The sequence below is a fragment of the Schistocerca serialis genome, chromosome 6 (genome assembly GCF_023864345.2).
Source record: "Schistocerca serialis cubense isolate TAMUIC-IGC-003099 chromosome 6, iqSchSeri2.2, whole genome shotgun sequence".
In the NCBI taxonomy this organism is placed as follows: Eukaryota; Metazoa; Arthropoda; class Insecta; order Orthoptera; family Acrididae; genus Schistocerca; species Schistocerca serialis.
Genome location: NC_064643.1, coordinates 648,084,712 through 648,111,602, shown reverse-complemented (window position 1 = coordinate 648,111,602; position 26,891 = coordinate 648,084,712). Strand labels below are relative to the sequence as shown.

The 26,891-nt window shown below is 39.4% G+C and overlaps 1 protein-coding gene across 1 annotated transcript in view; it reads left to right on the top strand.

The window, feature by feature from the left end:
* Positions 1-26,891, top strand: part of LOC126485089 (piezo-type mechanosensitive ion channel component) — a 699,946-nt gene that overhangs the window by 332,613 nt on the left and 340,442 nt on the right. Inside the window, exons 18-20 of the mRNA XM_050108694.1 lie at positions 292-434; positions 10,416-10,592; positions 12,024-12,156. Of these exons, the coding sequence (XP_049964651.1) occupies positions 292-434; positions 10,416-10,592; positions 12,024-12,156 (453 nt within the window). The remainder of the gene's footprint in view (positions 1-291; positions 435-10,415; positions 10,593-12,023; positions 12,157-26,891) is intronic.

Below are 26,891 nucleotides of genomic sequence, written 5' to 3'. Positions count from 1 at the left end.
TTTGATTTAGTCTAGACGTAATTACGTATATTCCATACCAGTATGAAGTTCCTATTGCCACATGTCCCTCCTGGTAGCTGTTCCATGCCACTCTTTCCACCTTTTTTGTTATTAATGGCATCATCATCATCAACAACAACAACAACAACAACAACAACAACACACCACTTTCCAGCAGACCTTTACTATGGATTAAACAGTTGTGGCTAATAAAATTTCAGGATAAGCCATTTCTCCTTTTTTAACATTGATTTAAAGCACAGAGACTAGACAGCTGTCATCTTGTTTCAGGTACTTCTTTTTACAGGCTACAGCAGCTGGGAATGAAGGGCAAGCATTTGATTGAAAAAGTGAGTGACTTTATGTGGCTGTTCCTGGAGATGCATATACTCAAGATATTGCTGTTGTCCATCATGCTACTGGGTGCCTATGATGTATGTAACAATTTTGTTTTTAATTTTTAATTCATTTTCTTTTGCTACTATAAAGTATGGATGAGTTGTGTAGATATTTAGTATGAAAATAATATATTTCAAACTGGGAAAGAAAAGCCCAAGTACAGCTTGATAGAGCTGTCTTACTCACTGAGCGTTGGTGTGTGATTAAAAACAACAGTACACATTTGATCTCATGGTTTTGAAATCAAAAGTTCATGTTTTCATTTCAACACATGAGGAAAAAAGGACAGATGAATGCAATTTTAAAATATTCAAAAGCATTTTTCATAAAATTATTCTTTTCCACCCCACTTTCTTGAAAAATGATATATCATTCATAACATCTAAAAGATTTTTGATTCTTTTATTATTTTCCATTTTGCTTATGTAATACTGAAGTGTAGTAGTTCTTACTTTCAAAAGCTAAACGTCCTGTGTACAGTATCAGTTAAGAAAATGGCTTTATGTTACACAGGAAGACCATTTGTTTGTCGATGACTGATTTTGGACTGTTTGTCCAGTGTCAGATCATCCTGAGGGATAAAATACAGGAGATTTACAGTGTATCATTAAGGTTTACAAAATGACATTACATTAGCAGCTTAGACTCTAATACACTAATAATGTTCCAAACTGGGTACTATGCCATAAATGTAAGTATTGCATTACACAGATTGTACAAGTGGAAAATGGCCACGAAATCAATAAGTGCAATAACAGAATGTGGCCTCTACATGTGCTCATCACCAAAAGAGTGAAAACTGCGTCTAAGTGCTGCCCACAGCTTCCACATGACCAAGGAGGTCACTAGTGGTGACGTGCATGCAAGGATTGGGACATTTTATTACAACCAAACAAAGTATGCAAAATCATACATGAAATGCATTCTTGACAAGTTGTTTGTGGAATACACAAATAAACATATGAAACATTAAGAGTCCGGTGACGGCACATGGCATATTTTAGAACATCGGACAACAACACTGCATAACAGGGTTTGTAAATAGTACATCATAAAATTGCACAATTAATAAATATATATTTCTGTCAAGTTCTTACAGGTACAGCACTAAACTTCATAAAATATAAATAAAATATAAGTTCATGAAGTACCAATGGCGCCACGTATGACATCCTCTGAAATTGTTGGGTAGTGAAATAAAATATAAATAACATTCAAGCACTAATGACACCACACACAGTGTCTTCCAAAGCCATCAGGTAGCTATGCCACGGCAAGAGCTTTGGGAATTTTAGTACAAGTAATTTACAAATCATTGGTAAGATATTATCATGACAAAAATAACCATTTAAATAAAAATTTATGAAATACAGCTATGATCTACATGTAGAAGATAGAATTGCATCACATCTAGCATATTCTAAGACCACTGCAACATGATGACGTAAGATGGGTTTTATGCCTTCATCTTTACTGGGTGATCAGAAGAGTGCTGTTTGGTGGTGGGCTAACAGATTTATTCAAGTTGGAAGAGCAGGTGACATTGGAGATCTGTTTATGGATGAGCTGGATACGATTTTGTCTGTGAATAAAGGTTCTGGTAAGCTTGAGCTTATTGACATATTTTGACCACTCCTCCTTTCCACTGCAAATGTACTGTACATTTGTGGTGAGGCTGTAAGAAAGACCCATGTCAAAATGTAATCGAAGACAGTGTCAATATCTTCACATTGTCCAGGGATTTTGTTACTTGATTTTGTTCTGTCATTAAATATTTAATCGCTTACAGGTGCCAATTCATCATCTACTGTGTTCCTGTCCTCTGTTTTATTCAATCGTTGCCTAACACTTTCTTTTAAAATATCAGTTTCAGTTTTTTCAGTTTGTCTGGGTTCCATTCCTTAATTCCCTACCTTTCTGCAGCTTCTTCAGTTTTAATCTGCAGATCATGACCCATAAAGCATGGGCAGAGTCCAAATCTGCTACAAGAAATATTCTGCAGTTTTGAAGCTCACTGCCATACAATTATATAATCTATTTCAAACCTTGTGGTGTCTCCAGCTCTCTTTCACATATACAGCTTTCTTCCATGACTCTCAAAGAAAGTGTTAGGAGTGATTAAAGAACGATCTGTTCAAAATTTTGTTTGTTTGCTTCCCCTTGCATTCCTTTACCTACAGTCCATGCCTCCTACTATTTTTTACTAATCTTCCTCTTCCTGTTATTAAATTCTAGTCCCCTATCACAACTAAATTTTTATCTCCCTTACAGACCTGAGTGTTGTTCTTTGTCTCATCATACAGTCTTTCAGTCTCATCATCCGCATAGCTAGTAGGGGTATGCACTTGTACTACTATGGAAGGTCTTAGCTTTTTGCCTGTCCTGACTATAATCATACATTTACTACACAGTTCATAGCACTTCACATTGTAGGCTGCTCCTCATCTTTAATTAAAAGTACTGGCAGTAATTTTTCTGTCCAAAATTCTAAGCATTGGACTTGTTGGATCTGACAGCACAAGAGGCCAACATGCACCCAAGATATATGTGCCAGATCATGAAAGTTCCTTACCATGAGGCTACTGACACATGTCCTATATGTCTCTCGTATCACTTGGTGATGTTAAGATAGATTTAATAAACTCTTGATTTCTTATACTTTAGACAAATGTAAAATGTTCTTACATATTTATTCTCATTTGTTATACAGCCACAGTTATTTACTGAACACCATTTGATTTAAGTTCGCCATGCTGTACTTTGTTGACACTGTGGATTAATTGTCATATTCTGAGTAATGAAATATCCTCAGTTCTGCTATTAAAAGCCCCTCATATATGCGATCCACCTGGCATGGCTGTTCTATCTGGACTGACACACTCTCCTGCCTAAAGATATACAAGTGCCAAAACCACCCTTGTCCATATAATGTGGCTTCCCCATCAGGGACACTACCTTACCAGATCAAAGATGCATTAGGGTAGGTGCAGTCTGTCAGGGAGAAGATAGATATCTGTAATCTTTCAACCTTCTTTATTATTTACTTATTTATTACTAGTCCTACTCTGTGTACCACTATTGGATTTTGTTTTGCTAACACTGTACTCACACAACCAGTAATCCTGTTCTGCTTTCTATTGCACTTCTCTTATTTCCATGTCATCTAACTTTAACTCATTCATTTCTCTTTTCAGGTTATCTGACCTACCTACTTGTGTAAGAGATCTAAGATCCCACAATCTGACCTTTAGAATGCCAAATTTATGTTTTATGATGACAACAACCTCCTAAGTAGTCCCTGCTTGCAGGTCCTAGTGAGAGACTGTTTTACCTCCAAATATTTTAATCCTCATTAAGCTATACAGTAAAGCATATCCTCATGAAAATATACTGGTTACGGTTTCCGCTTGTTTCCAGCCATTTACTGTATCGGACATTAAAACACCACATCAATCAACCTTTCAGACTTGTTGCTCCAGCAACTATTGAACCAGCAATTGTCTCTCTTCAGGACCCATATGTTAGTCTGGCCTCCTCATAGATACTCCTCTAACGTGGTTCCACCTACAGTATGGCTATCAGTGTTTTTCAGGCACACAGGACACCTCACTGTGGCAACTACCATGGTTCATTAACAATTCTGTAACCTTAAATGCTGGATGTCCATGATTTGTGGTGGGAATAAAAATGTAAGAAAGGAAAATATACATATTATACGAGGGCCGTTCAGAAAGTAACCTCCGGTTGATTTAAAAAAATACACCAAGTTAAATAAAAATATTTTAATATATACATCTTACAACTACATCTTTGCACTATTTTTCTACATAGTCTCCATAGCGATTGAGGCACTTATCGTATCTCTTCACAAGCTTTGAAATTCCTTCTGCATAAAAATCACCCGCTTGTGCCTGGAGCCAGCCTGTGACCGCATCTTTGAGCTCTTCGTCGTCATCAAACCGCTGTGACCCGAGCCATTTCTTCAAATGCATGAAGAGGTGATAATCACTTGGCGCCAGGTCTGGGCTGTAAGGTGGATGGTTGATAACGTCCCACTTGAAGGAGTCAAGAAGAGCCGTTGTTCTGCGGCAGAGTGAGGACGGGCGTTATCGTGCAAAAAAACGATACCGGAAGTCAGCATACCACGGCGTTTGTTCTGTATAGCCCGTCGTAACTTTTTTATTGTTTCACAGTACACGTCTTGATTAATGGTCGTACCACATTCCATGAATTCAACCAACAACACCCCTTTGGCATCCCAAAACACCGTTGCCATCAGTTTTCTGGCAGAAAAATCTTGCGAGGCTTTTCTTGGTTTGGTAGGCAAATTTGAATGTGCCCACATCTTTGATTGTTCTTTTGTCTCAGGGTTCACGTACTTAATCCAGGTTTTGTCGCTGGTCACGATTCTGTTTAACAATGGTTCTCCTTCGTCCTCATAACGTGACAGAAAGTCTAATGCAGAGGCCATTCTTTGAGTTTTGTGGTGGTCGGTAAGAATTTTGGGCACCTATCGTGCACAGAACTTACGGTAACCCAATCTTGCTGTCACTGTCTCCTACAAGAGAGTCTTAGAAATCTGTAGAAAACCAGTAGACAACTCCGACATTGAGAAACGTTGATTTTCACGAACTTTTGCATCAACCGTCTGAACGAGTTCGTCAGTCACCAATGGTGGTCTACCACTCCTCTCTTCATCATGAACGTTTTCTCGTCCACTTTTAAATAAACGTACCCATTCACGGACAACTCCTTCACTCATAACTCTTGGTCCGTACACGGCACAAAGCTCACGATGAATAGCTGCTGCAGAATATCCTTTGGCTGTAAAAAACCTTATGACAGCATGCACTTCACATTTGGCGGGGTTTTCTATTGCAGCACACATTTCAAACTGCCACAAGAACTAAACTAGCGCAGGTACGACGTTCACTCGACCACGGCTCTATGCCGACTGACCTGTTGAGTGCGTGAACGCACAGATGGCGTCGCTACTCCCCCCACAACCCACACTGTGACCAATCGGAGGTTACTTTCTGAACCGACCTCGTATTATGTATTCGATACACCTTTAGCTTTCAGTTGTTCAGTACTACATTGTTCATTCCTCTGTGTTTTCATCTGTGGTTGCAGATGGTTTGAATTCAAGAGAACTATGACTACATTTGAGCTCAGCTGGACTTATAATTGTTGAAAATAAAACCACATACTCACAATAGTTCTGCTTTCTGTGGATGAATCTCCACTGGTTACAAGAAAAGAAAAAAATTATTATATCTTGGCATGGTTTTCCCATATATACATATGAACATCATCCCCAAATTACCATACATTAAAAATCCACATAAACAAAACTATCCTGGAATTATATCAAACAAAACTGAATTAAATTATATATTAGTTCAGTGTTTAGATTCAAGTCTAGTTTGCAAGTTTAATGTAGAGACTGGGAATGGAAGCTAGTGGCAGTAGTTCTGCCAAGACTGGGTTGCACTTGAGTGGTATAATGCTAACAAGACTCAGCGCTACCATGATGACTTCAGACACTAACAGTGAGAATAGAGGTGGCAAACTGTGTAAATGTTAATGCTGAGGAGACCTGTCTAAGTACACAATGCGAGCTACCTAGAGACAGGTGTGTATCATACGTTAGATACATGATTAGGACAAAATGTAGAGCACATGATGATGTCTACTTAGTCAGCAGTTAATGTCCTACACTCATTAAACACGAAATCTAACTGAATGTGTTTTCTTGTTAACACTGAATATCATGGTTGATTAAATTATTTAATCTACTGATGGTAGTTGGATGTGAAAAAGAGGTGTCGTTGGCTGTTACTCTATGCCCCTCTACCAAAATCTGAACTTTATGAGGTTAACTACTTTAAACCTGGAGATCAGCAGATTTAGGTGTCATCTGCCAGTATTCCATGTCAGAAATGGACATTAGCCTCAATCTATGATGTGCCTTTATCGAACTCTTCATTAGCATATCAATAATCTCTTTTACTGCATGACAAAACTGAAAATATACCATATTGGTGCTTTTATGCTGTCATTGCTACTACTATTTGTACTTCCAAATACGCTTGTTTTGGCAGATCATTCAAAGAGCTGATCGAAACAATACCATACTGGGCTGTAAGATCTGGAAGTTCATACAGACTATAATGACATAAAGAAAAAGGGGAGGGGGAAAACACACACACACACACACACACACACACACACACACACACACACACAGAGAGAGAGAGAGAGAGAGAGAGAGAGAGAGAGAGAGAGAGAGAGAGAGACTACAGTAAGGTAAAACGTGGAGGGGAAGGTGAAGTGGTTTACCTCCACATGGTTGTAGAGAGGGCGTGAGATACCATGTGTGTTGTCAAGAATTTTTAAATTTTTAAGTGTCACTGCAGGAAGCAATAAATAAAATGACATCACCATAGAATGTAATTGTTTTGCATGCTGAAGAAGAGTAGATACCAGCATCCAGTGTCACATGCAACAAGGTATCTGTACATCTGTATCTATACTCAGGAAGCCACTGCTAAGTTCACAGCAGAGCATACATAGTATTGTTCCAGTTATTAGTGTGTGTTTCATTCCATTCATGTATAGAGCATGGAAAGAATTATTATTAGAATGTCTCTGTGCACTCTGTAATTGATCTAATCTTGGCCTCATAATGTGTACGGGATTGTAGTAATTTCCTAGAGCCATCATTTAAAGCAGGTTCTTGAAATTTTGTAAGTAGGTTTTCTCAGGATAGTTTATGCCTATCTTCAAGAGTCAGCCAGTTCGGTTCCTTATTATCATCCTCCTTGTGACACTCTCCCGTGGGTCAAGCAAATCTGTGATCATTTGTGCTGCCCTTCTCTGTGTATGTTCAATATCCCCTGTGAATTCTATTTGATATGGGTCTCACACACTTGAGCAATATTCTAAAATGGGCCACATGAGTGAGTTGGAAGCAGCCTCCTTTTTAGACTAGTTGCTTTTCCCCAGTATTCTACCAATAAACAGAAATCTACCACCTGCTTTACCCATGACTGGGCCTATCTGATCATTCCATTTCATATCCCTACAAAGTGTTACACACCAGTATTTGTAAGTGTTTGATATTTCAGTCACATGTTGTAAACCCCCCCCCCCCTTTTTTTTTTTTTTTTTTGTGAAGTGCACAGTTTTACAAACCTGAACATCTAAAGTGCGTTGCCAGTCTTTCCATCACTTTGAAATCTTATGAAGATCTGACTGAATATTTTTGCAGCTTCTTTCACTCAGTACTTCATTATAGTATACTGCATTGTCTGCAAAAAGTTTGATTGCTATCAATATTGTTCGCAAGGTCATTAATATCCAGCATGAACAGTGAGGGTTCCAACACACTTCCCTGCGGCACACCTGAAGTTATTTCTACATCTGATGATGACTCTCCATCCAAGGTAACATTGCTACATCCTTTCTACCAAAAAAGTCCTCAATGCAGTCACAAATTTCACTTGATACACCATGTGATCATACTTTTGATGATAAGCATAGACATGGTACAGAGTCAAATGCTGTTTGGAAATCAAGAAGTACTGTATCTACTTGACTGCCTTCATCCAAAGTTTTCATTATGTCATGTGAGAAAAGTGCAGGTTGGGTTTCACATGATCAGTTTTTGGAATCCATGTTACTTGGCATGAAGGAGGTAATTCTGTTCAAGATACCTCATATGTTTCAGTTCAGAATATGTTCTAAGATTCTACAACAGATTGATGTCAGGGACATTGGACAGTAGCTTTGTGGATTGCTTCCACTACCTGTCTTTTAGATGGGTGTCACCTGTGCTTTTTTCTGAGAACTGTGCTTGATTTTTTGTTGAAGCATCTACAATAGATTATAGTTAAAATAGGGGCTACCTCAGCTGCAAATTCAGTATAGAGTCTGTCAAGGATTCCATCAGGCTCTGGAGCTCTGTTTAATTTTAACAATTTCAGCTGTTTCTGAACACCACCGACACTGTCTCATATTTCACTCATCTTTTCAGTGATATGAGGGTTAAATTTAGGCAGTCCTCAGGGTTTTCCTTTTTAGGGGAATATTTGATACTAGAGTTACGGATTTTAGCTTTCACTGTACTGCTCTAAATTTCAGTTCGCGTCTCATGCGTAAGTGGCTGGAAACTAACTTTGGTGCCACTGACAGACTTTCCGTAAGACCAGAGTTTGTTTGTGATTATTTGACACTATTCTACTCCAGTAGTCACTGAAGACAGATCTGTAGACAGACCAAATTGGCTGGTAGTTGGTGGAGATGGGTGTGCAGAACAGTTCAAAACTGGGTTGCTTTTTGACATGACATGTATACTGTAGTTTCCTTTTGGAATTTTTGCAGTTACTGCAGTTATAAGGTACTATCTTGTAGCCATGTTGAAGATTTATACCAAATACAGAGAAAGTGGGAAAAACATCGTCAGCAAAGTCACAATGCAGATTGAAGTGTGTGTTGAGTGATCATGAAAGACGGTCATTTAAGATTATTGTGATGAAAAAAAGAGAATGACAGCTTCAGAAGTCCATATAGAACTGAGTGTCTCACTTGCAAACCATGTCAGCTCCAAAACATACAAAGGGAGTTCCATAAGCAGAGAGTTGCAAAATTAACTAGAATTCCGTAACCTCCCATCAGTGATGCAAATTTCCATAACAGGAAAATGTATGTGGAAGCCATGAAACCAGAACTATGGAGCAAAGGAAGAAAGTAATTTGGTCCGATGATTCTTGGTGCACAGTGTTTCCAACATCTGGCCGAGAGTGTGTTCCAAGAGTTAAACAAGGTCGGGGTTCAGATATGATTTGGGCAGCCATAGCATTGCATTCCATGGGCCCCATGGTTACTCTGCAAGCAACATATGATGACATCCTTAATAAGAGTTTAGTGCAACCATAGTAAGTTTGGGCACAACTATTGCCAATGTTACATTGGTATGTAAGATGCAAGAAATGTAACTGTTATACTGGTTTTGTCACTGTGTCAGCATATTGTTGTTGTTGCGGTCTTCAGTTGGAAGAGGGGTTTGATGCAGCTCTCTACGCTTATCTATCCTGTGCAAGCCTCTTCATCTCCGAGTAACTACTGAAATCTACATCCTTCTGAATCTGCTTTCTTTATTCATATCTTTACCTCTCTCTCTACGATTTTTACCCCCATCAGGTTGTGCCACAAATTCCTTTGCTCTCAAAGTTCAGTATTAGTTACGTGATAAATCCGTCTAATCCTCAGCATTCTTCTGTAGCATCACATTTCAAAAGCTTCTATTCTCTTTTTGTCTAAACTGTTTATTGTTCATGTTTCACTTCCATACATGGCTACACTCCATACAAATACTTCCAGTATATACTTCCTTTTGCTGTCCAAATAGCAAAATTCGTCTACTGCTTTATCTGTCTTATTTTGTAATTTAATTCCCTCAGCATTGCCTGATTTAATTAGACTTCATTCCGTGATGCTCATTTTTCTTTTGTTGGTGTTCATTTTATATCCTCCTTTTGAGACACTGTCCATTCTGTTCAACTGATCTTCCAAGTCCTTTGCTGTCCCAGAGACAATTACAATGTCATCGGCAAACCTTGAAGTTTTTATTTCTTCTCCATGAACTTTAATTCCTGTTCCAAACTTTTCTTCTGTGTCCATTGCTGCTTTCTTAGTGTACAGATTGAATAACATTGGCTACAGCCCTGTCTCACTCCATTCTCAACTACTGCTTCCCTTTCATGCCTTTCAGCATACACAACACATTAAAATACTTCTAATCAGATATGATTTTGTGTAATTTGAAAAGCGTTTTAAGGGAACATTACTTTGACACATAATAGCTTGTTGATGAAGTAAAATACTTTATATTCATTTAGTATCTGTGACTCTTGTTTCATCTTAATCAGTTAATTTGACTAATGTTTCAACATACACTTGTCAGTTTCACTGCTTAGTCTAGTAAAAATTGACTTTGTTTGTATCTTTTGCAGGTCTGTGCTTTACACTTCATCCTGGTACTATTAGCAGTCATCAGTTTATCATTTGGGACAAAATTTCAGACTATAGTGGCTCACATATGTTCTGTTGGTGTATCTTGCCTGATACTAGCAAAAATGATATATCAAATAGAATACATAGAGCATGATCTGAATGATGTAAATTGCACGGTAAGAATCTTCATTTACTCTTAATTACTTGCTCTTCTCTCACTTCTAGTTAGTATACCTACCACATACACTAGCTGCTCCAGAGTGTCCAGACACCTAATAGTCAACATTAGTATGCAATGTGTCAAACTTTCACCTTTATGGCGACTTGAACTATGCCAGGGACATTTCCATTGAGATGTCAGAATGTCTGTGGAGAAATGGTGCCCCATTTTTCCCCAAGAGCCATAGCCAGGAAAGAGAGTGATGTTGGATGCTGGGGTCAGGAGTGAAGTTGGCATTTTAACTCATTTCAAAGACATAACATTGGGTTCAGGTCAGTCCATTTCAGGAATGTTGTTGTCCACAAACCATTGTCTCACAGGTACTGCATTCTTTTGCTGATACAGTCAGTCATCTCTGAACTATTCTTCTACTGTAAGTAGTACACAAGTCTGTAAAATGTTTTCATATCCTTCCATATTAAACATTTTTAAGCTCAGTAAGGAGACCACACCCTAACCATTAAAAACACCCCCAAATCATACTACAGCCTCCTCTGTACTCTACTATTGCTCTATGCATGATGACAGGTAACATTCTCCTGGCATTTGTCATATCTAAACTCATCCATCTGGCTGCCACAAAGTATAGCATGAATTATCACTCCAAATCATTTGCTTCCAGTCATCCACTATTGAGTGGCATCACTCTTTACAGAACATTGAGCAATGCATATCATTGACTTCACAAATGTGTGTCTTATGACGAGCTGCTCAACGATTGTACTCCATGCTTTTCAACTTCTTACACTCAGTCATTGTTTTAGCTGGTCTGCTGGTAGTATTTGGAACTGTAGAGTGATTATTTCCACTGATTTCGTGCGACTTTCTACAACCACTTTCTGCAACGCCGTGATCCCTGTCTGTCAGTACGTGTGGTCTGCCTGTCTTGGCTTAACTGTGGTTTTTCCTTCATGTTTCCCCTTAACGATCACATCACCAACAGTCAACTCGGGCAGCTTTAGAAGGGCTGAAATGTCCCTGGTGGATCTGTTAGTCAAGTGGCATGGAAGCCACCAAGCTCTCCTGACCAACCCATTCTGTTGTTTCTGCTTCTCTATTGACAACACAATAGTTTCCACTTCCTTTTATACTGACAGGCCTGCCTCACTTGACATCTAGTGGTCAATTCTGCATTAAATGATGCTGTCCAGACACTTTTGATCATATAGTGTATGTGCAACGTGTTCAGTTTTTAAAATAGAAGTCTTTGGAAATTGGCAAATGGTGTAGTACAGTGAAAGAGAATTAGGTGATAGTGTTGGAGCCAAACAACAGATGTTCCTTCTACTTTTGTGCTGTGAGTGTATGTGATGAAGAAAACAAAGTAACCTTGTATAATTACTAATTGAACATTTATATACATGTATGTGCACTTTATTTTATACAGGATACAACACCAAGAAATGGCACAGTACCTCCAGGAGAAGAATCAAATTTTACAGCAAATGATATGGACTGGGTGGGTTTTCATAAAAGTAGTGAAGACTTCAGCCTCCCAGAACTTTTAAAAGGTTACATTGGTAAGTATTTCAAATTTAATGTTGTGACATGTTTTTGCATATATGTCTTACATATTTCTGACTAGTGATTTCTACTGGACCTAAATATAGATTATTTTGAAAAATGGGGCATCATAGTAAATATAGTAATGTCTGTCAACAAAGAAAAACATTCAACCCGGACAGAACCACGAGTGTGAAAGCATTCCCACAATACATATAATCAAAACTAATGACTGCATTGGAAATCATGGAACATGAACAGATATTTGTCTGACAGGTAGGATGATGATCATCTTCCTACATTCAGTGTCTAGGTGTCTTTCGAAATTATCCATAAAGAGATAAAAATGAGGAAAGGTAAGCAGTCATCTTCAGATGACTGACAATTGGTGCTAAGCAACACTTAACACATTCCATTGGGCCACAGTGACTGCTGTAGTCCTCCAGAAGTTGTACACTTTTCCAATTCTTTGTATGGCTCGAACTTATAAGATGAAGGAGCAAAGCAAAACTTTTTCATTGAAATACATACCATCATCCTTTACCTTTAAATTTGTTCAATGTGTTTTGAAATTCACCACATATTTCTAGAATAGTTATATTTTCAAAGTTAGAAATTTTGAAGGTTGAAAAAAGTTTGTAAACGCAAAACTTACATTTTTATTACAAGATAAATGTAGAAAACTATTTCATTGAATAACTGTTTCCACTGAGCAGAATTCGTCTTTGTGTGATACAGCTTGAAACAGTCAGGCAGACATACCAGTGGCTGGTGTCTATTATCACATATGTACTAGTAAACCATATGCCTCTCAAAACAGAAAATGCAGTATCTTGAAGTATATTTCTTAAACAGTGGACATTCCAGGATGATATGTAACAGTATTACAAAAAGAATAGTTGCTACTCACCATGTAGCAGAGATGCTGAGTCACAGATAGGCACAACAAAAAGGCTGTCAGAAAGTGATCTTTTGGTCAACAAGACCTTTGTCAAAATATATGGCCATACACACACACACACACACACACGCACACGCACACGCACACGCACACGCACACACACACACGTGCGCGCGCGCAACCATAGTCTCTGGCAGCTGAAGCTAGACTGCGAGCAGCTGCGCATGATGGGAGAGGCAACCAGGTGGTGGGAGTAAGAAACATCTGGATCACCCCGTTGCTGAGCATGCTGCCCATCATGACATTCTTCATTTCAGTGATTGCTTCACAGTCTGTGCCATCTGAATCCTTCCCAACAACACCAGTTTTTCTGACTTGGGCAGGTGGGAACACTCTGCAACATATCATATGTATCAAATATAACCCTCCTGACCTCAACCTTCATTAGTTATTGTCCTTATGCATCTAGTGCCATCCATGTTCCCATTCCAGCACTACATAGCCTTCTATTCCACCAACACACCCAGTCTTTTTACTCCCCCCCCCCCCCCCGCCCCCCCCCCCCTCCACACTTACTCTCCCCATCCCTCCTCTCCTCTCCTCTCCTCTCCTCTCCTCTTCTCTTCTCTCGCCCTCCACCCCCCACCTCTCCCCCCTTTAAATCAAATTTGTCCTTTAAAAGGACATAAACCTTCATCAACTGTCAGATTCTCATCAGAATAAAAACTACTCTTGCTTTTCAATAAAAGTTATCATAAAAATGCCAATTTTGTGCAAAGGAGTGTGGTTTGGTTGCCCCCAATGTACATAATTATCATTATTATTCACATGAAACATAAAGTAAATTGACATGAAACCAATATCTGGTCATGATTTGTGCAGGGAAAGATGACTCTAGTATTAGCTCTTTGCTCCAATAGTCTTGATATTTCTTTTGTGCATAAGACACATGAGAATAATTATAGCAAAAAACTGAAACATCTTGCGTAGCTTCACAGCAGACCAGCTGACCTAAAGTGATGTGGGAGTTGTTTTATATTGCCTATGCAATTTAGAAATAGTTGATCTTGCATAGATGTTTTCTCCAGTTTTGTGTTTTTTATCAGTCATCAATAAAAAGGCTCCAACAATCAAATTCATTTCTTTCAACATGTAAATTTACTTACACCTTCAAAGACACATAACTAGGTTCAAACATCATAATTTAATGCCATTGTTGGGTTCTGCCTCATTGTATGGGAGCTTCACACTATTCTAATTCATCTGATAGTTCATTTCCATTTTCAGCATACTCATTGTTACCAGGAAAATTGGAGATGTGAGTCAGTAAAGCTGTCGTGAATGTAATTGTGATCCCTATTCACACTGACTGATAATTATATTTACTGTCTGTTTCAGAAATACTGACATCGATTTCAAAGCCATTGTTATCAATTTCTATTACAGATTCTTCAAGCAGCCTCAGAATTTCTTCATCAGTCAAACTGTCCCCCTTTTTAAGACAAACTTTTGCAATCAAAACAACTACGGCACACAATTCAGCAATGAAAGAGCAGTGAGACACACTCCTGTTTATAATTGAATAAAAAATAGATAAAATATAGTTCCAAACACTTGCTCTTATTTATCTTTCATTGCTAAGTGTGCAGTTAATAATTATGCAAAAATGAATAAATGCTCAATACCTCTTTCTTGCTGCTCATTGATGAACTTATTGCTCATAGAATAGTGTAGGTCACTGTAATTAAAACTGCTCTTTCTAGTGAATATGATTATGGTTAACAAAATAATTTGGACATTGCTTACATGTGCTTTATCATCAGTAGACTTATTTTCTTCGAATCGCAGATTGAACTCCCGTTGCAAAATAAACATTTAAGATTTATTCCAAACAAAATACAGTCCAGCAGTTCATGCTAACTACCTACTCATTTCACCGTTATGTACAGGCACAGAGTGTACATCCCCTGGGACAAGTGGGAAGCCTGGGAATTTTTTCATCTGGGAGAAATATGGGAAAAACCTAGAAAGTTTTTAGAGTTCTTAGAGTTTTTCATCGTTTTAGTTTTCAGTTAGATTTTTGTAATTTTGGCTGGTAAGAATTCTAATGAATAATTTTACGTTACCTCACTGCTGCAGAATAATAATGCAGCACTAAAACATAAATGAGAGAATAACACCAAAATACAACTTTACTTGCAAAGTAAGTGTGCCAGTTACAACAACAAAGCACAGTGCACACAAAAGTATTGTGACAACAAACTGCTTTCGATGCGTCTTTCTCAAGGACGTCGTCTTGTTGAGTGTGACGACATAACTGTTTACATTTCTAACAGGTTGAGGGTAAATATTGTGAATGATGGTTGAGATGAATTACGTTATGTGAGACAGTGTGTGATGAATTTCTTAAGTCACCGAGCATTAGACTCTTTCAGAACTTAACACTGAGGCATTTGGAAAACTTTCGAGCCCAGAAGACCAGCCATTTATGCCAGTATTTAAAATTTTACTGGCACACATGTGTTTCGATATCTTAAAGGTTCACAAATTTCAATGTTAGTTTTTCATATTTATTTTACTTCTTTCACAGATTACAAATTATACAGTAACAATGGCAAAAAGTATAACTATACTTCAAAAAAGTACGAAATGAGTTCTTGAGCAGTTTCACACTTAATTGGCTTTTGTATGCAAAAATTGAAGTCCCAACTAGATAATCCATGAAATATTCAGTGCACAGCCGTGAAATTCGTAATTGTACTTGTATGAAATATTCAGCTGCAGAACTTTAAGCTGTGCTCTTAGATCCTGCGTAACCACACCTTCAGAAAAAAACAGCAAAAAATTTTTGCTGACCAATATTATATGTGAAAGCTTAGTTATGCTGTATGTATAGTAGTTTAACCATTAACTTTTCCTATGTGTGTGATTGCGCTACCTAACAATGATGTTGCTTTTGGCTTACTACATGCTCTGAATATTTGCTGTCATTGGCTGATAAGATCGTGCGACATGAGCTGTGACTTGGCTGACTAAAGCCGTTGCAAACTCAATTTCAGTGCTTCTGAAGCTACCAAGCTGCATTTGGTGGAATTTGTGTTTAACTTTCTGTAATATGAAAATATGCAGTGTAAAGGTTGCCAGGCATAAAAGATCTTTCCAAAATCCATTGTTTTTGCTGGGTTTCATTTCCTAATGTTCCAGGAAGTTCTATGCTGGTGTACAGAACCTTCACCGTTCAAAGGATTGCTAAGTTTTATAGCTCCAAGGGAAAATATATTATCACTTTACATGGAAAAAATGTTCTTTTGCTGGGGAAAAAGTGTATTTTCACCCAGAAGAAAGTGTATTTTTAACCAGGATATCCATGAAAAACCTGGGATGTTTTTTCCTTCACCGTGAGACAGAAATCAACTAACATATTGCAGGTTACTCCATAACTGTCAGACTACACAGTGTCAGTCCAGCAACTTGTTTACAATTCCAGATACAAAGATGTAATATATTGATGTAATTGGATTTTTCCAAAGAGATACAGATAGTTAACAATTCATTAAGAAAAGCTTCTTTTTATCAATTTTTCCTTTTGGAATGATGTTGCTTTTGGCTTACTACATGCTCTGAATATTTGCTGTCATTGGCTGATGAGATCATGTGACATGAGCTGTGACTTGGCTGACTAAAGCATGTTGCAAACTCAATATCAGTGCTTCTGAAGCTACCATACTGCCTGTAATTAGTTTCTCAAGTCCTGGAGCACTTTGTATAAGCAGGAACATTCACGTAATGGCTCTCTGAAGTATTAAAAGAGCAAATGATTTACTTCAAGCTGTCACTGCTCAGAAATAATGCCCTGTATCATGAAATAACAATGAGGACTGTCGTGTTCAAGGATTCTCTGAGTGCCAACTGTTGAGGAAATGATGACACAGCTGTAGTTTCTACAGACAGCGACGAGAATGTTAATAGATCAAAAAATTGCATTATCTTTGAGGTTTAGACTTTTTCTGGTATTGGAAATCTCTATCTCTCTCCCTCCCTCCCTCCTTCCACGGATCGCCAGACAAGTACTTGTCGCTGCCATTCGACTGCCATGTCTACATTCTTCTCGTGACTGAATTTCAAACCTGCACACGAAAACATGTGACGCTCAGTAGGTAGGATTCTATCATCCCACACTAACATCTAAAATATTGTGTGTTGGAGATGGTAGAAGGCTGAGTGGTTTTAGAATTTCCATCAAAATTCATGAATCACTACATTTTGCTACAATTCTACAAATTGTACTCCTGGCATTGTGATCCTTGGGCAAGTAGTTGGTTCATTCTTAATATATTTTGCATTGTATTTCAGTGTAATCATACCACTCCTGTGCTTACCAAACAAATCTATAATGATTGTGCAGCTCCTGATTGAAGCCTTGTTCATTTTTCCAGTAATTTAAACTTCATAAAAGACAAGAACCCTATGAGTATCCTGTCACCTACATTTAAAAAAAAATCATCTCCTCCTCCTCCTCCTCTTCCTCCTCCAGTTCCCAACCCTTGGCAGGGTGTGCTTAGAACATATGGATCCCCATCTTTTCCTGTGATCTTCCTACATGTCTCTCTCCAATCTGTTCCAGTCTTCTCCTCTCTTCTTCACAGATTCATTCACTCCAACAGTCCATCTGTACTGTGGGCCTCCTGCCTCCTCGCAAGCTTGTCTTGGTATCCTGACAAATCCTATGCTTTTAACATGCACATACTATTTTAATCTTGCTTTTTTTCTTTGGTGTCTTGCATGGGCCTCTCTCTCACTATTTTTCTCACCATCTCATTTCTTACTCTATCCATTCTAGTTGTTCATATCCTGATTCCTTGAAATTTTCTCCCTCAAGTCTGAGTCCTCCTTACCTACCTCTTCTTCATTACATATGTTTCTGATGCATACATTAATATTGGAATGTAATATGCCTTGTATAACATTTGCTTGCTTTTTGGTGGCACATCTTTGCAGAAGTCAGTGTGGTTGCCTTCTCCTTTCACTAATCTCCTTATGGTTCTCCCTCTGCGTTCTATTTCACTCCCCAGGTACTTGAAACTTTCTGCTCTCTTTAGAACTTGCTGTCTAAAACATACATCCATTGCTACTCTCATCTTGTTCCTCATTGTCATGACTACATCACACTTCTTCACATTAAATACCAATCCATACTACCCGACCACTTCCTCTCACATATTAAGTGTTTCATCTACCTCTCCTTATGTATTTCCTCACACTATTATGTCATCTGCAAATACCATCACATTCAAATTTTAATCCCTTATTCCCTCTGCCACTACAATCATTATCTCACTCGTAACACATAAAAAGTTGCGGGGATAGTGCTCTCCCTTGCTTCAGCCCGCTTCTTTGCTCTAAATAGTCTGTCTTCTCTCCTACTTTTACGCCACTCTCACTGCCTTGATACATTCCCCTTACTCTTCTCGTAGTCAGCCTTCAAATTTCCTTCTCCTTAAAGTTTTCCCAGATCTTGCTTCATTTCACAGTATCATACGCATCTCAATAAACAAGAACACCATTGCTAAACACTCGCCATATGAGGTGCATTGGAAAAGCCCGTGCAAAAATAAAAACTACTTACATGTTTGGGGTAAACCTTTTTTATTTTTCGACATAGTCTCCTTTTAAACTTATACGCTTTGTCCAACACTGTTCTAATTTGTTGATCCCTTCCAATAATACGAATTGTTTAAGTCTGTAAAATAGCTATTAGTTGCTGCAATCACCTACTCGTTTGAATAAAATCTTTGCCCGCCGGCCGTTTCTTCAAATTGGGGAACAAATAGTAGTCCGAGGGAGCCAAGTCTGGAGAATAGGGGGGATGAGAAGTGAGTTGGAATCCTATTTCCATTAATTTTGCGACCACAACTGCTGAGTTGTGTGCTGGTGCATTTTCGTGATGGAAAAGGACTTTTTTGTGGTCCAGTCGCTGGCGTTTTTCTTGCAGTTAATTTTTTACGGTCCAATAACGATAAATAATATGCACCTGTGATAGTTTTACCCTTTTCCAGGTAGTCAATTAGGATTACCCCTTGCGAATCCCAAAAGACAGCTGCCATAACCTTTCTGGCTGAAGGAATGGTCTTCGCCTTTTTTGGTGCAGAATCTCCCTTGGTCCTGCGGATTCTTCCTGAACAGCTGAAAACAGTCCTTGCAACACTTCACATGATTCCGTTTTTGGTCAAGCGTGAGCAATCGCGGAACCCATCTTGCGGATAGCTTTCTCATGGTCAAATATTTCTGCAAAATATTATGTACCTGTTCATTTGAGGTGCCCACAGCACTAGCAATCTCACGCATCTTCACTCTTTGGTCACCCATCACCATATCATGGATTTTATCAATGATTTCTGGAGTCGTAACCTCCCCAGGTCGGCCAGAACATTCAGCAACACTTGTTCCCATATGGCCACTCCAAAAATTTGGAAACCACTTATAAACTGTTTTAATCGAAGGTGCAGAGCCACTGTAATGTTTATCAAGCTTGTCTTTAGTCTCCTGAGGTGTTTTGCCTTTCATAAAGTAATGTTTAATCACCACACGAAATTATTTTTTGTCCATTTTTTGACAATCAATCGACTTCCTTGATTCACACGAATACCAAACACAAAGATATAGACCAATATGGCTGAAACTTGGTGTGCGTTCTTTCCAAATATGCTACTAACTAACCATGACCTCAATACGCACCGGTGGTGCCATCTCTGAGACTTTGCACAGACTTTTCAAACGCCCCTCGTATTTGCAACCTCACTCATGTAGCTGCCTTACACTAAGAATTAGATCCCCTACCAGGCTTTGTGCTCTAATCCCATATTATTTCTCTCTGTCCTCCTCCTGCTATTTTCTGCACTCTCTTTTCCAGTATCTTCTCAAGTACCTTGGCAGCATGATGTCTCAAAGTAACTCTCCTATGATTTTGACACTGTTTCCAACAATGGTTCTTAAAAACTGGCATTATGATTCCCTTTCTCCATTTTTCAGGTGTCCTCCTCTGTTTCCTTATTGTTCTTGTGACCCGATAGTCACTGAACTCCAACAGTGCCAGCTGCCCTCACTAGCACCACACTTACTTCATCTAGCGCACGCCCTTCACCTTCTTTGATCGTCTTTATTACTTCCTATTCTTCAGTCCAGGTTAGGTCCACTTCGACATCCTTTGCATCCCGGAGTCCTCAGTTTCCTCTTACATATTTCCACCAGGGTTTAGTAACTACTCAGAATATTTCTTCAACCTCTCCTTGACTTTATGTACATTCTCACCTTCCTTTTCTTATTTATTGATCATCTTGACGTTTTCCAGCTTGCCTCTTTTCTTAGCCTTAACCCATTCCATTAGAGGATTTTCCTGCTCCCCTCATTATCCTCCTCCATAATTTTGCTGACTCGTCCATCTATTTCTTCTTCTCACCAGCTGCCACATGTCTTGTCGATGCACTCCTGTCTCATTTCCTCTGTTCTCTCTTGAAGCCAAGTATGGAGTGCTATGTTTTCCTTCATAACTTCCTCCTTTGCTCTGTCATTCCAGTAGGGTGCTACTTTCCACCTTTTCTTTGTGTTGGTTCTTTTGCACTCTTTTTTTCTGCCACTTCCACTATTGTTGTTTTGAATCTTCCCCATTTCTCCTCTGTTGACTGCATTTCCTCCCTTGGTATGTTGCTCTTTGCTATTTTCTGAAATTCTTCCTCATGTTTTCTTATTCCACCTTTTAGTCTTCATTTCTGTCCCTATTCATCTCTAATTCCTTTAACAATCAGTACTTAAAGATGTTAGTCTGTGTCTAGGGCTTTGGAAGTATTAACTTTACATCTGTGATTGTTCTCTTTCTGTCCTGGTCACACACTACGGAGTCTACCACAGATTTACTTGACAGATGATGGCTGTACCACAATGTCCTTATGGCTTTCCACCTTGTCATCAGGTATTGCTGACTGCTAGTCCATTCCTTATACAAAATTGTACCAGTTTTCACCCTTCCTCATTGCTCATTTCCCCATTCAATTCCCAGTACTTCCTCATACCCTTCTCTTTCTATGCCCACATGTGCATGTAGGACTATCATTATGATAATGTTCTGTCCAGTTAGTTTTCTCTGCATTTCTTCGTATAAGTCCTCCTCCTCTTTAAGAGAACATCCCATTTGTGGTGCATATAGTTAGAGAACTTACATATACTTTGCATTCAATTTCACTGTGACATTCATCCTCTTGTTGTTTGTCCTTGTCACCTCTACTTTCAACCCTCCTCTCATAGCTACTGCTACTCCATGTCTACCGAGCGAGGTGGCGCAGTGGTTAGCACACTGGACTCGCATTCGGGAGGACAACGGTTCAATCCTGTCTCCGGCCATCCTGATTTACGTTTTCCGTGATTTCCCTAAACCGTTTCAGGCAAATGCCAGGATGGTTCCTTTGGAAGGGCACGGCCAATTTCCTTCCCAATCCTTCCGTACCCCGAGCTTGCGCTCCGTCTCTAATGACCTCGTTGTCGACGGGACGTTAAACACTAACCACCACCACCACCACTCCGTGTCTAACTTTTCCTCATTCCCAATCCAATACAGCTGATATCCACTCCTCAATATCCTATTTCCTTCGATCTTCCACATGCTTGACTTATTATGTACTTCTGTTTTTTACATTTTATGACACAATGACATAGGCATTCCACAGTGTCATAACTGGTTTTAACTAGCAGTGATCATCTTCAAACACTCAGTAGCTAAAAAGAGATAACAAAGAACCGTAACAGAATATATAAAATCCATCAGTTAACTGTCTATGTAATGATAAAAAATAAATAAAATTATAACTCAAGACACATGCTACTATCATTTTCCATTGTGTTGTCAAAAATTGTGAAGTCTAAAGTTGGTAGGATTTGTACGAAATAGTGAAGTACTCCATTTGTTTATTCACTGAAGTCTTTGCAAGATGAATGTCTATTTTGGCAGATTTTATAGTTGCATAGATAAAAGTAATGGAATACGATTTTTTGAACAATTTTTAAAAATGTTAAAAGATTCTAAAGCAGTATCCAAATTTCAACATTTGTAGTTGGGGGATGTGGGTGGGGGAGAAGGAATGGTAGTGTGTGGGTAGAGATTTTTATGCATGATGCACACCTATTATACCACCATTTCCTTGTAGCATACAAAGCTGGAGTTGATGACATACAGCAGTTGGATATTGCAGTTGGGTGTCAACAAGTGAAATGTCTGGAAGACGATTTACCAAATGTCATGTGGGAAATTCATCATAGATGTTGAAATACATGTCAGTAGAGAGGTCTTATGTTCATGCAATAGTTTATCAGGTTCATTCATTCTTGAAACACATGAAATGACAAGATTTGACACTGACATTATTATAATACTGAATCTTGCCATCGTATACAGCATGTGTGATTGTCTGGGAAAGACTTAGTATCAAGAATGAACATAAAACTTATTATCAGATACTTTTCTTGACCAACAGACTCACGTCCAGGTTTGCTAGATGTAAGTTCTTCAGTCATACTTTCATCATCAGAAGAGACTTAAATCATCCAACGATCAACTGGAAAAATTACAGTTTTGTAAGTGGTGGGTGAGACAAGATGTCCTGAAAAACATTACGGAAAGCATTCTCGGAGAGCTGCCCAGAACAGATCGGAAGTGCATTCATGGTGGAAATGTATTGAATCTAGTAGTAACAAGTAGATCTGTCCTCATTGAGGATGTCCATGTGATATCATTAACCCTGAGGCGGTTGTAGCAACAATGATTAGAAAGTACAAACAGCAACTAAAACTAGAAGGAGCAGTTATATGTTCAGCGAACTAGATAAAGTGGCAGTAGTGTCATATCTTAAAAAGAAATTGAAACATTTGCAGTAGCTCTGGAGAGGAGCAAGTAGAAAATCTGTGGCCCGGGTTCAGAAGAATAGTTGACCATTATAGGAGGGACTCCCCCATAGTATACAGTCACTATAAGAAAAACTTGTTAAGAAACAGAGACTACTGCATCACAGATGTAAAACAAAGCATAGGGCTATAGATAGGGAGGTGCTCAATGAAACACGTTCAGCTGTTGAGAGAGGAATGCATGATGCCTTCAGCAACTGCTTTAGCAGGATGATATTGATGGCGCTCTCACAAAACCCAAAGAAATTCTGGTCATATGTAAAGGCTGCTGATGGTACCAGAGCTAGTGTCCAGACACTCATGGATGAAACAGGAAGTAAAATTGTGGATACCAAATCAAAAGCAGAAATAATGAACTCTGTTTTCAAATATTCCTTTGCAAAAGAAAAACCACGAGTATTGTCCCAATTTAATTCTTGCACCGCTGCACAGATGAGTGATATGGATATCAGTGTTAGTATTGTTGAAAAACAGCTGAAATTGATAAAACCAAACAAAGCTCCAGAGTCTGATGGAATCTCTATCAGAGTCTTTATTGAATTTACAGCAGAGTTAGCCTATCTTTTGACTATATTCTACAGTAGATCACTCGAACAAAAAACTCTGCCCAGTAGATGGAAGAGAGCACAGGTTACACACCCACTACAAGAAGGTAGAAGAAGTGTTCTACTAAATTATATCTAATAGCCTTGACATCCACTTAGTGTAGAGTCTTAGAATGTACGCTGAGCTTAAATATAATGAGGTATCTCAAAGAGAATGACCTCCTCAATATCAACCAGCATGGATTCCAGAAAACATCAACCATGAAACCCAACTTGCATTCTTCTCCCTTGACGTCTCGAAAGCCAAGGATAAAGGCAGCAGGTAGATGCAGTATTTCTTGATTTCTGAAAATCATTTGGCTCAGTACTTAGTCTTTACTTATTATAGAAGGTACGATCGCATTTAGGATTTCTTGGTAGTGAGGACACAGCAAGTTATCTTGGATGGAGTCATTGACAAATGTAGAAGTAACGTCAGGTGTGCCTCAGGGAAGTGTGTTGGATCCCTTGCTGTTCCTATTGTGTATTAATGGGCTAGAAGGCAGTATTAATAGCAACCTCAGACTTGTTGTATATTGTGCAGTTGTCTATAATGAATTACTGTGTGAAAGAAACTGCACAAATATTCAGTCACAACTTAGTGAGAGTGCAAAGCTTTGCAAAGAGTGGAAACTTACTTCAAATGCTATGAAATGAAATGTATAATTATGAACTTCTCAAACAATATACATGTTGTGTCATATGACTACGGAATCAACGAGTGATATTCAGAATTGGTCAGTGCATACAAATATCTGACGGTAACACATTGTATGGATATTAAACTTAACAAACACATAGGCTCAGTCATAGGTAAAGGTTGTGGCATACTTCAGTTCATTGGTAAAATATTAGGGAAATGCTATCGGTCTACAAAAGAGACTGCTTACGAAACACTTATATGACCTATCGTAGAAGACTGCTCAACTTTGTAGGACCTGTACTAAATTGGATTAACAGTGGATATTGAACACATACAGGGAAGAGCAACACAAATGGTCACAGTTTTTTTTATCTGTGGGAATGTGTCATGAGGATTCTGTAGAAACTGAACTGACACACATTTGAAGGTGGATGCAAACTATCGTGAGAAAGTGTACATACAAAGTTTAAGGAACCAGCTTTAAATGACAAATCTAAGAAAATATATCAGCCCGATGTGTGAATGGAATGGAAGAAACCCTAATAATTGGTGTGGAAGTACTCTCTGCCATGCACTTTATAACTGGTTTGCAGAGTACAGGTGTAGATGCAGCTGTAGATGTACACTCCTGGAAATGGAAAAAAGAACACATTGACACCGGTATGTCAGACCCACCATACTTGCTCCGGACACTGCGAGAGGGCTGTACAAGCAATGATCACACGCACAGCACAACGGACACACCAGGAACCGCGGTGTTGGCCGTCGAATGGCGCTAGCTGCGCAGCATTTGTGCACCGCCGCCGTCAGTGTCAGCCAGTTTGCCGTGGCATACGGAGCTCCATCGCAGTCTTTAACACTGGTAGCATGCCGCGACAGCGTGGACGTGAACCGTATGTGCAGTTGACGGACTTTGATCGAGGGCGTATAGTGGGCATGCGGGAGGCCGGGTGGACGTACCGCCGAATTGCTCAACACGTGGGGCGTGAGGTCTCCACAGTACATTGATGTTGTCGCCAGTGGTCGGCGGAAGGTGCACGTGCCCGTCGACCTGGGACCGGACCGCAGCGACGCACGGATGCACGCCAAGACCGTAGGATCCTACGCAGTGCCGTAGGGGACCGCACCGCCACTTCCCAGCAAATTAGGGACACTGTTGCTCCTGGGGTATCGGCGAGGACCATTCGCAACCGTCTCCATGAAGCTGGGCTACGGTCCCGCACACCGTTAGGCCTTCTTCCGCTCACGCCCCAACATCGTGCAGCCCGCCTCCAGTGGTGTCGCGACAGGCGTGAATGGAGGGACGAATGGAGACGTGTCATCTTCAGCGATGAGATTCGCTTCTGCCTTGGTGCCAATGATGGTCGTATGCGTGTTTGGCGCCGTGCAGGTGAGCGCCACAATCAGGACTGCATACGACCGAGGCACACAGGGCCAACACCCGGCATCATGGTGTGGGGAGCGATCTCCTACACTGGCCGTACACCACTGGTGATCGTCGAGGGGACACTGAATAGTGCACGGTACAACCAAACCGTCATCGAACCCATCGTTCTACCATTCCTAGACCGGCAAGGGAACTTGCTGTTCCAACAGGACAATGCATGTCAGCATGTATTCCGTGCCACCCAACGTGCTCTAGAAGGTGTAAGTCAACTACCCTGGCCAGCAAGATCTCCGGATCTGTCCCCCATTGAGCATGTTTGGGACTGGATGAAGCGTCGTCTCATGCGGTCTGCACGTCCAGCACGAACGCTGGTCCAACTGAGGCGCCAGGTGGAAATGGCATGGCAAGCCGTTCCACAGGACTACATCCAGCATCTCTACGATCGTCTCCATGGGAGAATAGCAGCCTGCATTGCTGCGAAAGGTGGATATACACTGTACTAGTGCCGACATTGTGCATGCTCTGTTGCCTGTGTCTATGTGCCTGTGGTTCTGTCAGTGTGATCATGTGATGTATCTGACCCCAGGAATGTGTCAATAAAGTTTCCCCTTCCTGGGACAATGAAGTCACGGTGTTCTTATTTCAATTTCCAGGAGTGTAGATAAACATATTTATTTCAACTTGAGCATTTATAGGATTTTTTTTCTTTCTTTCTATCCATTTTGGTAATAAGAGGTAATGAAGGAACATAGTATCCTGTGACAGATAGCCCATTATAATGAGTATGATCTGAAAATGGTCAGCTTCCTGCACAAGAAGATAACTAAAAAGATGACCATGTCATGTATTCCAGATATGCAGAAGAAAGTAAAGTTACCACCATGAAATATTTAGGTAGGATTTCTGAAAACCAAAAAAATGAAAATTGCCTTCAAAATTGTAAATAACAGTAAGACAAAAATTAGCGAAGAAAGAGAACAAGAACAAATGCTTAGAAGTTTGTAAGGTTATATGCCATGACTGTGGTACAAAATATGCAGACCAGGCATGTGTAACATTCAGTATAAGGTTTAAAGAACACTCCTAACCAAATAATAAAACTGCTTTAGGTGGACATTTTGTGAAGGAAGGTCATATTACAGTATTGGCTTTATTGAAGGATAGTTAAAAATTTTACATGTAAAAGAAGTAGGTAGACAGTTAGACATTTTATAAGAAATGGAGGTTTACATTTCAAGAAGGAAGTAACCTGATAAACTGCTTAACAAACAGAATTAATTTTCTACCCG